This window comes from Lemur catta, chromosome 3 (genome assembly GCF_020740605.2).
Source record: "Lemur catta isolate mLemCat1 chromosome 3, mLemCat1.pri, whole genome shotgun sequence".
Classification (NCBI taxonomy): domain Eukaryota; kingdom Metazoa; phylum Chordata; class Mammalia; order Primates; family Lemuridae; genus Lemur; species Lemur catta.
The window spans coordinates 94,300,742-94,315,563 of record NC_059130.1 but is presented as its reverse complement, the minus strand read 5'-3'; the positions used below and the strand labels follow the sequence as shown (position 1 = coordinate 94,315,563).

Here is a 14,822-nt window from a genome sequence, read left to right as displayed (position 1 = left end):
CAGAGCCAGAGCATTCGGGCACTTCCTGAATGAGAGCACCTGCAGTAAGGCCAGTAATCTGCTGGAGCGAGGCGTCCTTTGTGCGAGGGAGAGACTCCCTCTCAGCTAGAAAAGTCACATTTTCTTATTGTCACGTCCAAGTGTTTTTTAAAAAGAAAAATGTCATAGCGGGAATGAGACTCAAGGCACTGGTAATGGTGTGATTTAAGTCTGCCAGTGTTGTCAGTGGCTGAGCCAGAGGATTTGTGCTCCAAGGAGAGTTTATTATCCTGGGCCATATGGGAAAAAAAGAAGGAACATTTATCTGGTACCTACTGCATGCCAGGCACTCTGCCAGGTACTCCACGTACCTTTTCTTAATCCTCACAACAAATCCACGAGGTGGGTGGTGATATCTACGTTTTACAGATTATGGAACAAGCTCAGAGAGGTGAAGTCCTTTGATTCAAGTCACACATGTAAGAGGCGGCCCTGAGTTTTGAACCAGGCCTAACCGGCTCTGGCCAATGTTTTTGGTTGTGTAGATGCGTGTGAATGTATTTGTGTGAATAGTTAGGTATGTGGGCCCTTAAAAAGTCTGCCCTTTCCCTTGTAGCCTGGCCAAGCACCGAATAGGGACAAAGAGGCACCGCGTTTGTCTTGAAATACCGCAGGAGGTGAGTCAGAGTGAGCTCTTCCCCAAGGAGGAGCTGAGTTCCGAGCAGTATGAGATGACGGAGTGCCAGGCCGCCCTCGCTCCCGTGAGGCCCACCCATAGCTCTGTGCGGCAAGTCGAGGATGGCCTTACTTTCCCAGGTTAGTTGATGGTGGTGTTTTTTTCCATAGCCCTAACTGGTATCTGTTCTGTGTTAGATGCCATATTGAGTGCAGAGTCAGAAATAAAAAAGGGGAGAGACAGGTCTGTGAGCAGACAGCGTAATCGAGGACATTGCAGTGGGAAGGGCTTCGGTTAGGGATATACAGGGCAGACAGGCAGGCACGTGGGGAAAGGCTCCTCCTCCGCCTGGCGGCGGGGTCAGGGAAACACTGAAGGTTTTGGTGAAGGTGAGTGACTCTTGTAAGACAAGTACGTGGGAACTGTCCAGGCAGACAGAGAGTGCAGGGGTGCAGAAAGGGCATCCCAGAGAGGAGCAGCCTGCATGGGCATGGAGATGTGGGTACTGGGGGTGACTTCCTCTCATTTGAGTGTGGGGGTGGACAGAGGGGACGGGGGAGGCTGGAGAAATCGGGAGACGATGAAGCACTGCCTGCCATTTTAGAGTTTGCTCACTGGAGACTTGAGGAGCCATTTGTATTTTAAGGGAGGAATAGTGCGGTCAATAGTATTTTAGAACAGTCACTCAGAAGGTCACTGAGGCTAGATTTGTTAGGGAGAGGCTTGTATCAGTGTCAGGTCAGGTGTGACATGAAGACTTGGTGTGTCTGCTGACAGCCAGATAGCCCTGTGGACTCGGACCCTGAGGCTGGGCTGACTTCTCTTCAGTGGATTTTCTTTTTTCCCCCCTGCAAATTTATTCATTTATTTATTTTAAGTTGAATGATAAAAATTTATGTATTTGTCATGTATGATGTTTTGAAGTTTATATATGTTGCGGAATGGTTAAATCTAGCTAAAATGATCGTTTAACATCCACTCTCTTAGCATTTTTTAAGATCTTTAGCAGATTTGCTAGCTTGGGGTAGCCAGGTCTCTGCTGAACTCAGGCCTTCATTTCCTGCCAGACACTTGTGTGGAAATGGCGGCTGCGCCTTCCTGAGTTACTGGGTGTCTGCTGTGTGCCAGGCTGTGCTCCCACCGTGTGCACGGAGTGGTATTTAGGAGCCCTGGAGATAAGTGGTAGCAGCCTTACATTACAGAGGAGGAAACCCAAGGCCCAGAAAGGCTGGGCAATCAGCCCTGGGTCACACAATAAGCCTGTCAGTGACAGAGCCAGGAGTTGAAGCCAGCTCTCACTCACCCAGCTCGCGTTCCCTGTGCTTTGCCACTCTGCCTTTCATCAAGTTCACATGTCCAAGAGGAGCTTGACTTTGGCTAACGTGTTTGTGTATTTCAGATTATTCTGACTCCACTGACATCAAATTTGAAGAGCTCAAAAACGTCAAACTAGAAGAGGAGGATGAGGAAGAAGAACAAGAAGCAGCTGCCTTGGATCTTTCTGTGAATCCTCCTTCTATAGGGGGACGCCTTGTCTTCTCAGGTTCCAAAAAGAAGCCATCTTCTAGCCTGGGTTCCAGTTCTTCGCGGGATTCAATCTCTTCTGATTCAGAAACCAGTGAGCCTCTCTCCTGCCGAGCCCAAGGGCAAACGGGAGTTCTCACTGTGCACAGCTATGCCAAAGGGGATGGCAGGGTCACCGTGGGAGAGCTGTGCATGAGGAAGAAAGGAAGCACTGCCAGAAGTATCAGCGAGCGGGAGCTGGCAGAGGTATGGCTCTGGGCAGTGGTGTCGGAGAGGGAGCTGCTCTGGAAGGTATCCTGCGGAGGGGAAGTGGATTAGTGGGGCAGAAGTGCTGCAGGTGCCTCCAGCCTGCAGTGGTTGTGTCAAACAGAAAGCCGGGTGGCATTCACTCTCTCCCAGCTTGTTCTTTCATGGGAATTCCTTTTTTCTTATCCCCGTTGACTGTTGATCTGATAAATGCATTACAGCAGCCTCAGTGGCAGAGCAGGTCCTCAGCCCAGTTGGATGCACACTGCCTTTTCAAGTGGGGTAGGCAGGAGCCCTGTGACCCACCATGCCTTAGCAGCACAAGGGTTAGAATAGCAGCAGTTGCAGCCCACATGTTTGGGGGTTTGAGATGAGGTGAGCTTTCTTACCCTAAAATTCAAGGTTTTTTCTTACAAGTCTCAACCAGGATATCATCGATAGAGCATCCTTTTGGAGACCAAGAAGAATTCCCAAAGCAGTACACACGAACATGTTTGTTCAGGCTTTCTAAAACTCACATTGTCACCAAAGACTGTTCCCTCTTTGTATTGTGCAAAGTGGCTCTTGGTGGGCCTGCCACTCTGAGTGGGGTACATAGAGCCATGTTGAGTGCAACTGGACTCATGCTACCCAAGGGACTTGTTCCCCAGGCTTACAGCTTATGTGGGTCAAGTTGCATCCTTTGGGGAGGGGTGACAGACAGTAGGAGCCAGTGCAGAAGGTCCTTTTCCCCATTCCCTTACCTTTAGTGGGCTTTTTTTACTTTTTTTTTTTTTTTAATTTAGATAGATTGGCCTAGGGCCACTTGGGGCCTTGTGGATCCTTGACTGTGACCTTTTGACTGAATTCCAATTTTACGGAATAAATCTTTTTATTAAAAAGGGTGCAGCAGAGAAAGAGAAAGATGCAGCTTTTCTTGCGTTCTCTGGTGCTAAAAAAGAACAATCTTGAAATCAGAAAGCTGCAGGTTCCCCACCCCTGATTTAGGGGGTACAAATGTTTTTTGGTGGATGAATTATCTATTAGGTTGGTGCAAAAGTAATTGCGGTTTTTAGCATTGCTGAAATTTGCTGTTTGATATTGGAATACATTCTTAAATAAATGTGGTTATGTTACACATCATTTTAATACGCATTTCTCGCTTTATGTTTTTTTTGCTAATGACTTATTACTTGCTGTTTATATTTATTTTAGACTATGGAAATGTTAGACAAAAAGCAAATTCAAGCAGTTTTCTTATTCAAGTTCAAAATGGGTCATAAAGCAGCAGAGACAGAGCACAATAACAACAGCATTTGGTCCAGGAACTGCTAAGGAATGTACAGTGCAGTGGTGCTTCAAGAAATTTTGCAAAGGAGACGAGAACCTTGAAGATGAGGAGTCTGGTGGCTGGCCATCGGAAGTTGACAATGACCAGTTGAAAGCAATCATCAAAGCTGATCTTCTTACAAGTTCAAGAGAAGTTGCCGAGGAGCTCAACGTCAACCATGTTGTTCAGCATTTGAATCAAATTGGAAAGGTGAAAAAGTTTGATAAGTGGGTGCCTCATGAGCTGACTGATAATAAAAAAAATTGTCATTTTGAAGTGTCATCTATTCTTGTATGCAACAACAGGGAGTCATTTCTCAGTTGGATTGTGACATACTATGAAAAGTGCATTTTATGTGACAACCCGCGATGACTGGCTCAGTGTTTGGACCGAGAAGCTCCAAAGCACTTCCCAAAGCCAAACTTGCACCAAAAAAAGGTCATGGTCACTGTTCAGTGGTGTGCTGCCGGTCTGATCCACTACAGCTTTCTGAATCCTGGCGAAACCATTCCATCTGAGAAGTCTGCTGAGCAAATTGATGAGATGCATCAAAAACTACAACACCTTCGGCTGGCATTGGTCAACAGAAAGGGCCCAATTCTTCATGACAACACCCGACCCCATGTCGCACAACCAACGCTTCAAAGGTTAAACGAATGGGGGTATGAAGTTTTGCCTCATCCACCATATTCACTTGACCTCTCACCAACTAACACTTCTTCAAGCATCTCGACAACTTTTTGTAGGGAAAAGCTTCCACAACCAGCAGGATGCAGAAGATGCTTTCCAAGAGTTTGTGAAATTCCGAAGCCAGGATTTTTACACTACAGGGATAAGCAAACTTTTTTCTCATTGGCAAAAATGTGTTGATTGTAATGTTTCCTATTTTGATTAATAAAGATGTTTGAGCCTAATTATAATGATTTAAAATTCACGGTCCGAAACTGCAATTACTTATGCACCAACCTAATAGTAGTGAAGTCAGAGATTTTAGTGTACCTGTCACCCAAAGAGTGTACATTGTACCTGACAGGTAATTTTTGATCCCTCATCCCCCTCTCTCTCCCCTTTAGTTTTTATAAAAGGTATTTCTTGAAAGTTTTCGTTATGGAAAATTTCTAAAGTATGTACAATTAGAATGCCATCAAGGGTCCCCCATGTATGCTCCTTATATATATGATTATTAATGTTTGCCGTAGTTGCTTTCCATTTTCTTTGACTGATACTCATCCATATTCAGATTTCCCTAGTCTTGCCAGTAGCCCCCTTTTTATGGTTAGTTTGTCCCCTTGTCTTTAGTACTCATGTAATTTTTCTCTCTGCCTTCTCTGCATCTCAGGCTTCTGCTTCTGTAGACTTAACTTTGACCATGGGAATGTTCCTCTTTTCATCTTGGTGGTTGTAGGCTAATGAGTGGATAACCACGGTGTTTCCTTCTCATGGCCCCGATTACTGCTCTGTGTGCCCACTTACGGCAGGTTGCGCAAGAGGGGTTTTCAGCTTGGAAACGAGACTCCCTTGTGCTTCCAGGTGCTACCTGGCCATTTTCACAGAGGCCCTTTAGCCATCTTCATCCTGCTGTTGCTCTGTAGTTCACACCGTCCTCTTATAGTAGCTGCCTTTCTTGTCTCTGGTTGCAATCACAAGCAGCTAAGAAATAGCAAGGACTCACCATATACTAAATACTTTATATGCATTGTGCAGTCTGTGTATTACTGATAAATTAGTCTAATTACAGAGTCAAGTTTATTTGCAGGTTTTTTTTTTGTTTTTTTTTTGTTTTTGGTAGGGAGGCGCAGGAGACCAAAAAAATAACACTCATCTTTTTTTGTCCCAAATTTGGAACCAGTTTAAGTAATGGATACAAGAATCAGGCATATAGAGCTTAGAATGTCTCTTTATTACAAGTCAAAATGATCGAAGAAAGTAGCTTTTAATCTGTGGCCAAATGGCCCTGCTGCTTATTTAATCTTACTTGGATCACCTACCAGGTCACAGGCAGCCCTAGTTGTCCACAGGCCCCTCATGGGGATAAAGCATTTCCCCTCTCAGCTTCCATGTGGTGCGGATGCAGACCAGAATGCACTTCCTCTGTGAAAGGCAGATCCTAGATAAGGGAAGCACGCTCACTTCCCAGGGGCAGGGAGAAAAGCCAGGGATCCTTCCACTGGGGAAGGAAGCTTTTCTCTAACATGTCTCTCTCATTCAGTCTCCTGCTTAAAAACCATTGAGTGCCTTTATGGTTCCTTTTTATTTCTGTATGGGCTTTGCAGCTGTAGCCCGATGGTAATACCCCTGTCCACTCCATCACTAACCATCCCTCCACCCCCAACATGTGCTGGCTTGTTTGAACTACTGACAAATCTCTGAAAACGTCTTGGCTGCTCTGCCTCTTCACTCTACTTTGTAATCATTTATGGCATGCCTGCTCTGGGCCAGGACGGCCTGCAAGGTACTCACAGTCTAGAATAGTAAATGGATAGAAGCAGATAATTCTGATACTTAGTGGTAAGTGTTGTGGCACAAGTGGAAGACTTAGCAGCTCAACTTGGGGTTGGAGTGCAGAGTTCAGGATGTCCAGAGAGAAGGAAGCATTGTAGCTAGGTCTAAGGTAGAGAGAGGGTGCCAGGTGGATGGAATGAAATTGGAGAGAGAATCTGGGAGGGGAGGGTGTTCTAAATGGTGATGATAGCTCATGCCAAGGTCAAAGCACTTGGGGGTCTGCAGTGGTTTAGTTTGTCTCAGGCACAGAGGACTGGAAAGGGCCTCAGGAGGTGGTGTTGGAGGGTGTCGGGAGCCAGAACCTGGAGGGTCTGCCTTGTTGCTCTATGAAGCAATTCAACTTTACAGTTGTGGTTTGGGGAGCAGTGGAAGGTTCCATATTATATGCATAGAGATGGAAAACTTCCATAACACATTTTTTTTGAGACAGAATCTTACTCTGTCGCCCTGGGTAGAGTGCAGTGGTATCATCGTAGCTCACTGCAGCCTCAGCCTCCCAAGTAGCTGGAACTACAGGTGTGTGCCATGATGCCCAGCTAATTTTTTCTATTTTCAGTAGAGACGAGGTTTCGCTCTTGCTCAGGCTGGTCTTGAACTGCTGACCTCAAGCATTCCTCCCACCGCGGCCTCCCAGAGTGCTAGGATTACAGGCACAAGCTACTGTGCCCAGCCCTTATAATACATTTTTTTAAATGCACACACAAAGGTGCAGAGCAGATAATACAATGATCCCACAAATACTCATTCCTTAGATCTAACAGTTGTCAGGATGTTGCCACATTTGCTTCACCTTTCCTGTTTTTAATTTGCTAAAATATTTTAAAGCAAATTCCAGGTACCATGTCATTTCTTCCCTGCTTCAGTTTGTATCTCTAAAAAAGAAGGCTATTTTCTTAGATAATCACTATGCCATTATTATACCTAAAAATTTACAAAAATCCTTTGGCATCACCTAATATTTAGTCCATAACCAAATTTCCCAAGTTGCCCAAACAAAATCTATTTTACAGTTGGTTTGTCTGAATTGGGATTAAGTCAAGGCTGGTGCCCACTCCTATTCCCCGTCCCATTGACTTACTCAACAACCTGTCAGTTGTCCTTCAATTGTCCAGTGAAGGAGTTTTTAAGCACTGCACTAAGAGATCATTCTGGAAGCAGTGCAAAGATTAGGGGGTGGGGGAAGAAGGCAAAATTAGAAATGGTTAACAGAGGTTCTCTTAAAGGTGGAATTATGGATGATTTCACTTCTTACATTTATGCATCATTGGAATATTTTTTATGATTAACATGTTATTTTTATAACTAAATACTGCTACTTCAGGAAAGGAGGAAAAAGATTTGGAACAGGGAAATGAGTTAGAAACCTGTTCCTTTAGTCTGAGAGAGAGGTAGTGGGGACCTGTGGGCCCGTGGGCGGTGGTGATGGGGATGGGAACAGAAAATGGACTTGAGTGCTACTTAGAACATAGGAGCGTAGGATTCGGTGCCTGGGTGGGGGGTGAGTCAGGGCAGCGTAGGAGTGTAGGGGTTGACTCAGGTGTCCAACTGGAGTTACTAGCTGGATGGATGATGGTTTCATCCATGTAGAATAGAGGTTACAAGAAAAATCAAGGGGTTTTTAGTACCGGTCAGGAAGTGAGTTCAGTTTGGGGCATGTGGGGTGTGACCTGCTTGTGAGGTAGGCTGTGAAGATGTATATACACAGATTTAATGCAGGGGTGGGGTTGGGGAGGTGTCTGTAGTTTTGCAAGTCTATGTGTAGACTGAGAGGGAGCAGCTGGAGATTGGGGGAACTAGGAGAGAATAGTGTGTTCAGAGTCAGGGCAGGAGAAAAATTTAAGACAATGGGAGATGGCCAAGCATGGCCCGTGTTAAAGGGCAGAGTCACACTGGGTAGAAGTTGAAGATAACAAGGGAGAGTGGAGTGGTTGGATTCTGGGGATCTGAGAAGGTGAGAGGAGATGGCTGCCCATGGGTTTATTGTACAGTTCAGTGGAGTAAGTACATCACATTTTTGGGCCACCGTCACCAGAATGCAGATGGTTTTGAGGTGGGATGAGACAGGCAGTTGTCTCCCATGGTCTCCTAGAACAGTCAGATGCCTACCTGTGCTTAGGGTAACCCTCCCTTTTCAAAAGCCACTATTCTTAGAAACTTCATTGTTTCCCATCTAGTTCCCTTTCTTCTTTGAAACCTTGCAGTGCTTTGCTTTTCAGTGCAGTTGTCATAGGCTAGTGGAGAAGATAACTTTCTAGAAGTCAATCTCTGTGCCACAGTCATCCTTACTTCTTGAGGCACCAATATGGTCCCCAGGGCTTGGCCATGAATTCTCTGTAAAGGTGTAATGAGTGAATGGAAGGTCAGGTTTACTTTAGTAAAAAGACACTGTCAGGATTAATTAGGGGAGATGGAGAACTGATAGTCAAGGCTTGGGGGCAGAAGCTGAACAACTTTGCCCATCCCTGGAGAGGTCTAATAGCATTGTAGCATATTCGGAGACAGCTGGTTCTGGAGAGGACCCTTTGTTCCCCACCCCCACTCTAAGCATCCCTAAGATGTAATTTGGGCATCTTGCTGTTCAGTTTATATGCCACATCTATGTCAAGGGTCTGTTTTAACAGGGCAGTCTGGTAATCCGTTTTTGGTAAAAGTGCCATGGTTGACTGTGGAAGCATCCAAGCTGTAAAGTTTTCATTTAACTGTAGACTGAGGCACAGTGATGTGTCTGCTGTAGAAGTGCTTGTAAGTTAAAGCTGCTTTAAAAAAGTGAGTTCCCCAAACAAGGTGAGAGAACAATTGGTTCTTCTTGCTCCAGAACAAGCCCTATCAGGAACACTGACCTTGACCCTGGGTACCAGATGTTAGAAGGGGAACAGAGAACTTGGGAGCCTTGAGCTCTAGCTCTACTGCAGGTAGGGTCTGGGAGATTCAGCTACCCCATCTAGTCCTCACACCTCCTTTTGGAAAAGGGTTTATTACCCCCATTTTACTAGTTGGGTTGCTACTTGCCCAGGCTAACACGTCTAGTTGGTTGAACTGGGATTTGAACTCAGCCCTTTCTGTTACATACTGAGGGAATTTAGAAATTGGAGCAGATCTCAGGGAAAGGCAGCACCATGAGAAGGGTGTGGGTGCCATGAAGTGGGAAGAGTATTTAGCTAGGAGGGGAGAAAATCTGAAAAGGGCCGAGGCGGGTGGATCACTCAAGGTCAGGAGTTCGAGGCCAGCCTGAGCGAGACCCCGTCTCTACTAAAAAAAATAGAAATAAATTATTGGACAACTAAAAATATATATAGAAAAAATTAGCCAGGCATGGTGGCACATGCCTGTAGTCCCAGCTACTCGGGAGGCTGAGGCAGTAGGATCACTTAAGCCCAGGAGTTTGAGGTTGCTGTGAGCTAGGCTGACGCCACGGCACTCACTCTAGCCCGGGCAACAGAGTGAGACTCTGTCTCTAAAAAAAAAAAAAAAAAACAAACCAAAAAATCTGAAAAGAGATTCAGATATTTGAATGGGCCTGACTGCCTTGGTCAGAGGCATCGTGATGGTAGTGGAAAGGGCATAGACTTGGACACCAGGTCTCCCTCTCGCTTGGTTATGAGCTCCTTGAGACCAAAGATCATGTCTCCTTCCTCCTTGCACTGCCAGGGCACCAGGCACAGCATGGGGGTGTGTTTACTGGGTATCCAGGAGGCACTCTGAACATACAGATCACGGAAAAGATGCCCTCTTCCTTTCCCAAAGCTGCATTCTGGTCCTGGTCGTGACCCTTCTGCCTCCTCCTGAACTTGGATCTATAAACGATCTGTCTCTACCTCCTACCCTGTATTAGTTTTCTATTGCTGCTATAACAAGTTACTGCAGACATAGAAGCTTAAAAGAACACAGATTTATTCTCTTACAGTTCTTTGGTTCATAAGTCAAAAGTGGGTCTCCCTGGGCTAAAATTAAGGTGTCAAGAGGGCTGTGCACCTTCCTGGAGGCGCTTGGGAGAATCCGTTTCCTTGCCGTCTCCAGCCTCCCTAGGCCACCCATGTTCCTTGGCTCGTGGCCCTCGTCCTCCATCTCCAAAGGCAGCAATAGTCAGCCACATCTTTCTCCAGTCATGTCACTGTGACAGACTCCTCTGCTTCCCTCTTCCGTTCTTACAGCCCACTGGGATTACACTGGGCCCACCTGGATGATCCTGGATAATCTCCCTATTTTAAAGCCATCTGATTAGCAACCTTAATTCTCCTCTGTCATGTGAACATATTCTCTCTGCCACTCATCCTAATATCTCCCTTTGACAAGCTTTTTTTCCTTTGCCTATAACACCATACCCAAATAGCCCCAAGCCTAAAATAAAATTCTGGAGGAAGTTTCCTTCTCAACAATGATCTCACTTCTTCCCTTGAGCTTCTCAAAAATAGTCTTTGCAATGTATTAGTTCCTTAATGTTTATCTGCTAGAACTTAAAAAGTCCTGACACCTCCCCATTGCTGAGTTCCTTGTTCACTTCCCTGCTCAGCTCTTCTGTGTTCTTTGGCACTGTGGATCTTCCCCACTTTGGAGCCATCCCCTCCTTGGCTTGTTGGTATCCCTCTTACCTGGCTGCTTCTGAATCCTCTTTTCTCTCTTCTCGTCTTCCTCCTGTACCTGGAAGGCTTGGTCTTCAGTCAGCTTGTCTTTCGCAGATAGATAATCTTATCTACTTCCACAGGTTGGTTTGTTTGAGACAGTGTCTCGCTCTGTTGCCTGGGCTGGAGTGCAGTGGCATCATCATAGCTCAATACAACCTCAAATTCCTAGTCTCAAGGGATCTTCCTGCCTTGGCCTCCCAGCTGGGACTATAGACATGTGCCACTACACATGGCTAATTTTTACTATTTTTTTGTAGAGATGGGGTCTCACTATGTTGCCCAGGCTGGTCTCAAAGTGATCTTCTTGTCTTGGCCTTACTCCCACAGTTTTAATTCTGAACCTGGTGCTGAGGGTTCCCAAATCTACAGCTCCTGCTTTGACCTCTTCTGACCCCCCACTCTGAATTTCTTAGTACCCCCCTGGGTATTTCCAAAGTAAGGACCTATAGATACAGGATGTGTGTACTACACACAGCACGTTCAACATGGTTTGTTATTATCCCCCCCTCCTTGCACACGAGTCCTCTTAAATGTCTAACCTTGGTGACTCAGGCTAGAAATCCCCACCATCTCCGGCTTCTTGATTCTCATCCCTTTTCTTCCCAGTGTCTGCTATATCCCAGGCCTAGTCCTCTTACCTAGGTGTCTTCAAAGTAGAGACTACAAAGTTACTGGGGAACAGGAATAAACTAAAATGAACTTTATTTTTATATTAAACTTTTACAGTCTTTTTGTCTTAAAATATGCATAAGTGCATTAATATATATAATTTATTAATAAGTAATACATATGTTGGGGTGCATGCCCCTAAATTTTTTATTTCCATGATAACACTATTAAAAAGGTTTGACAAGTGTGAGTTTTCCAGTTTGTTTTAGCCAAAGAACTTTCTTTAAGTGAAATCTTACTCATTTGAAAAAATCAAAAGCAGAGCTGTTCTGCCTAGAAGCGAGGTAAGGCCTAGAGCCCTTCTTGTTCACTCTAAAGGAGGCTCCTGAGGGGCCTTCTTGATGTACATTTTGAAAACCGCTGGTTTAGGCAGTTGGTCTTGCTCAGGTCTGATTAAAAGTCTGTGATCACCAGGCTTGGTGGCTCCCGCCTGTAATCCTAGCACTTTGGGAGGCCAAGGTGGGCAGATTGCTTGAGCCCAGGAGTTCGAGGATGCAGTCAGCTATGATCACACCACTGCACTCTAGGCTGGGTGACAGAGTGAGACCCTGTCTCCAAAAATGGGGGTGGGGAGGGCCAGGCAAAGTGGCTCACGCCTGTAATCCTAGCGCTCTGGGAGGCTGAGGCGGGAGGATCACTTGACCTCTGGAGTTGGAGACTGGCCTGAGCAAGAGCAAGACCCTGTCTCTACTAAAAACAGAAAATTAGCTGGGCATCGTGGTGCATGCCTGTAGTCCCAGCTACTGAGGAGGCTGAGGCAAGAGGATAGCTTGAGCCCAGGAGTTTGAAGTTGCAATGAGGTACGATGACACCACTGCACTCTACCCAGGGTGACAGAGTGAGACTGTCTCAAAAAAAAAAAGTCTGTGAATATTTAAGTCTTCACAGACACCAGTAGTGAAAGGTCCCTAACATTCTCACTTCTCCACCACATTCCCCCACACTGCTATCAGCGTCACTCACTCATGTGAGCACAGATCACATCCTGTTCATTGATTTCCCCACACCACCTCGTTTCCTGGGTGGGCCTTTGCACACTGAATGGGCAAACACACACTGAAACTGCTGATAAAATCTGTTTGGAAGAGGAGGCTCTTTTTTACCTGGACATGGCCTGCTCAGAATTTTTTCTTGGCATTCCAAATGTGGTCCTTAAGTTTTGGGGCTCTGTGTAGTTGCACATGGAGTGTGTAGGCCCAGGGTGCCTTCTGTGAAGTGGCACTTCTCTGCAGCATTCTAAGGCACTGGTTTTTGTCACAGTTACAAAGTGGCCTTTTTCCAGGCCTCATTTCCTCTTAATGGATTTTGCAAGCCCTGCATCTCCTAATAATGTCAGTATAACCGAGGTTTAAATATGTTGAGTAGAAAGAAACCCTTATGTAGTATTACTGAGTCAATCCTGTACATTTTAAACCTAATTATATTTGCGCTGACATTGTGTAAGTGCTGTGTTGAATCAACCTTGCTCTTTGCAGCTAGGCCAGAGTTTTAGGTGCACTCTGTGTCCTGGCTGATGTTTTCCCCTGGAGAAGAAACTTACTGAGGAATTAACAGTGTCAGTTAGAGCTGAGGTCTTGGCAAGGTATAAAGAGAAGTTGACCTACTCTACTTTTAATGGTTCAGTTGCTCCTCACCCCTTTGGATGTCCTCTAGATATGCCAGATGGCCCAGCTGCGTGGCACATTATAACAGGTGCTGCTATCCTTCTGGTCCAAGGAAGGGGGCACCTGGGCTCCTCTGGGGCTCTCGGCTGCAGTCTCATGGCAGTGAGCTGCAGGGTCACGGCTCTCCCTTATTGCTTGAGCAGTCTTATTTTTGGTACATTTCTTTCATTCAGGCTGCTTTGGAGAAGGCCAGGAACCATACTTAGGCAAAAAATTTGCCCTACAATTTTTATATAATCCCGGTTTAGACTAGTGTTTCTCTTTGCCTCTCTCTACTTTGGTTTTCATTGTATGACTAACTTGTGCTGTGTCTCAAGTTGAGGCAAGACTGATGTGATTTCTTCTGCATTGCCCAGGTTGCGGATGAATACATATTTTCCCTGGAGGACAATAAGAAGTCCAAGGGTCGCCGTCAGCCCTTAAGCAAGCTCCCCCGTCATCACCCACTTGTGCTGCAGGATTGTGTCAGTGATGATGGTAAGTGTTGTCTTCTCTCTTCACTAAGAGGAAAGTAGCTCACGGCATTAGTTCTTGCTTGGACAGGACATCAGAAGGCCAGGCAGAGGGATGAGGGTGGGCCTGTGGCTTAGCTGTTCTCCCAGATACTCCATAAAGAGCACAGGATATCCTTTTATATCTAATTTACTAATCAGATCTCACAAGTTTGAGTATCTTAGAATGTACCTTAATATGGGATAACTGCAGGCAGGTTCTTTTCCTTTCTTCTCCTAGGGAGATACAAGGCTGATTTTTCAGGATAGCAAATTCTGTCAATGATGCTAAGCCCTGTGGCTGGATGTGTGGCTACAGAGATAATTAAGATAGGTCCTTGCCCTCAAGACACTCACAGGGTGGTTGGGCAAGCCGACGTGTTGAACAGATCTAAAGAAAGAAGAGGTGTTGATCCAGCATGAGTAACCATGGAGAACAGAAACAAAAAGGGTATATTAAGAGGAACTGCAATCAGCTGGGTGTGGCTGGAGTTCACGGGCAAGGCCAGGGAGTGATGGGTGGGGTAGGAGGAGTGAGGCTGGATCATGGGCAGTGTTATATTCGAGGCCAGAGTGAGGACCTTTTCTCACAGGCATTCAGGAGCCATTGACGTGTTTAAGCAGAGAAATGACAGGGTCAGACTGACTTCAGAAAGATTGCTCCTAGTAATGGCATCTTGAGGATGGCTTTAAGAGGACCAGATGGGCTTTTGTAATGAGCTTTGTGAGATAGGAGGGTCTGAACTAGGATGGTTGTGGTAGGGATGGGAGTGAAGGTGTTTTGGAAGATAAAGACAGCTGGATTTGGTGACTGACTGAGGGGCTGAGGGTGGTAGGCAGGGGAGAAGGATGAGTTAGTTGAGTGCCTCCCTGGTTTGTAGATTTGGTTGGGTTTTGGAAACCTGAGTTCAGGGTCTGTGGGGGTTGTAGACTTGGAGATTGGCACAGAGATGGTATTTGATGTCATTATTGGGATAAACAAGGTCACTCACAGAGACGGTGCAGAGGGTTGGGAGCAGAGGCTGGGCTATGTGGACATAGCAAGGAGGAGAGCCTGCAGAGGAGACAGGGAAGTGGGGAGCAGGCAGACGAATAAGAACTGGGAAGTGTGGCCCTGAATCTCCAGGAGGGACTGACCGC

The 14,822-nt window shown here is 45.9% G+C and overlaps 1 protein-coding gene across 4 annotated transcripts in view; it reads left to right on the top strand.

Annotated features, from left to right (window-relative positions):
* The window catches only part of KDM4A (lysine demethylase 4A), a 44,205-nt gene that overhangs the window by 13,609 nt on the left and 15,774 nt on the right, over positions 1-14,822 (top strand). For 3 of the 4 annotated variants that reach the window (XM_045545639.1, XM_045545640.1, XM_045545641.1), the window contains exons 10-12: positions 596-795; positions 2,055-2,425; positions 13,548-13,668. In XM_045545639.1, coding sequence (XP_045401595.1) covers positions 596-795; positions 2,055-2,425; positions 13,548-13,668 — 692 coding nt within the window. Of the gene's footprint in view, positions 1-595; positions 796-2,054; positions 2,426-3,619; positions 4,205-13,547; positions 13,669-14,822 lie in introns of those variants that run through there. The other variant, XM_045545642.1, reaches the window with a different exon arrangement.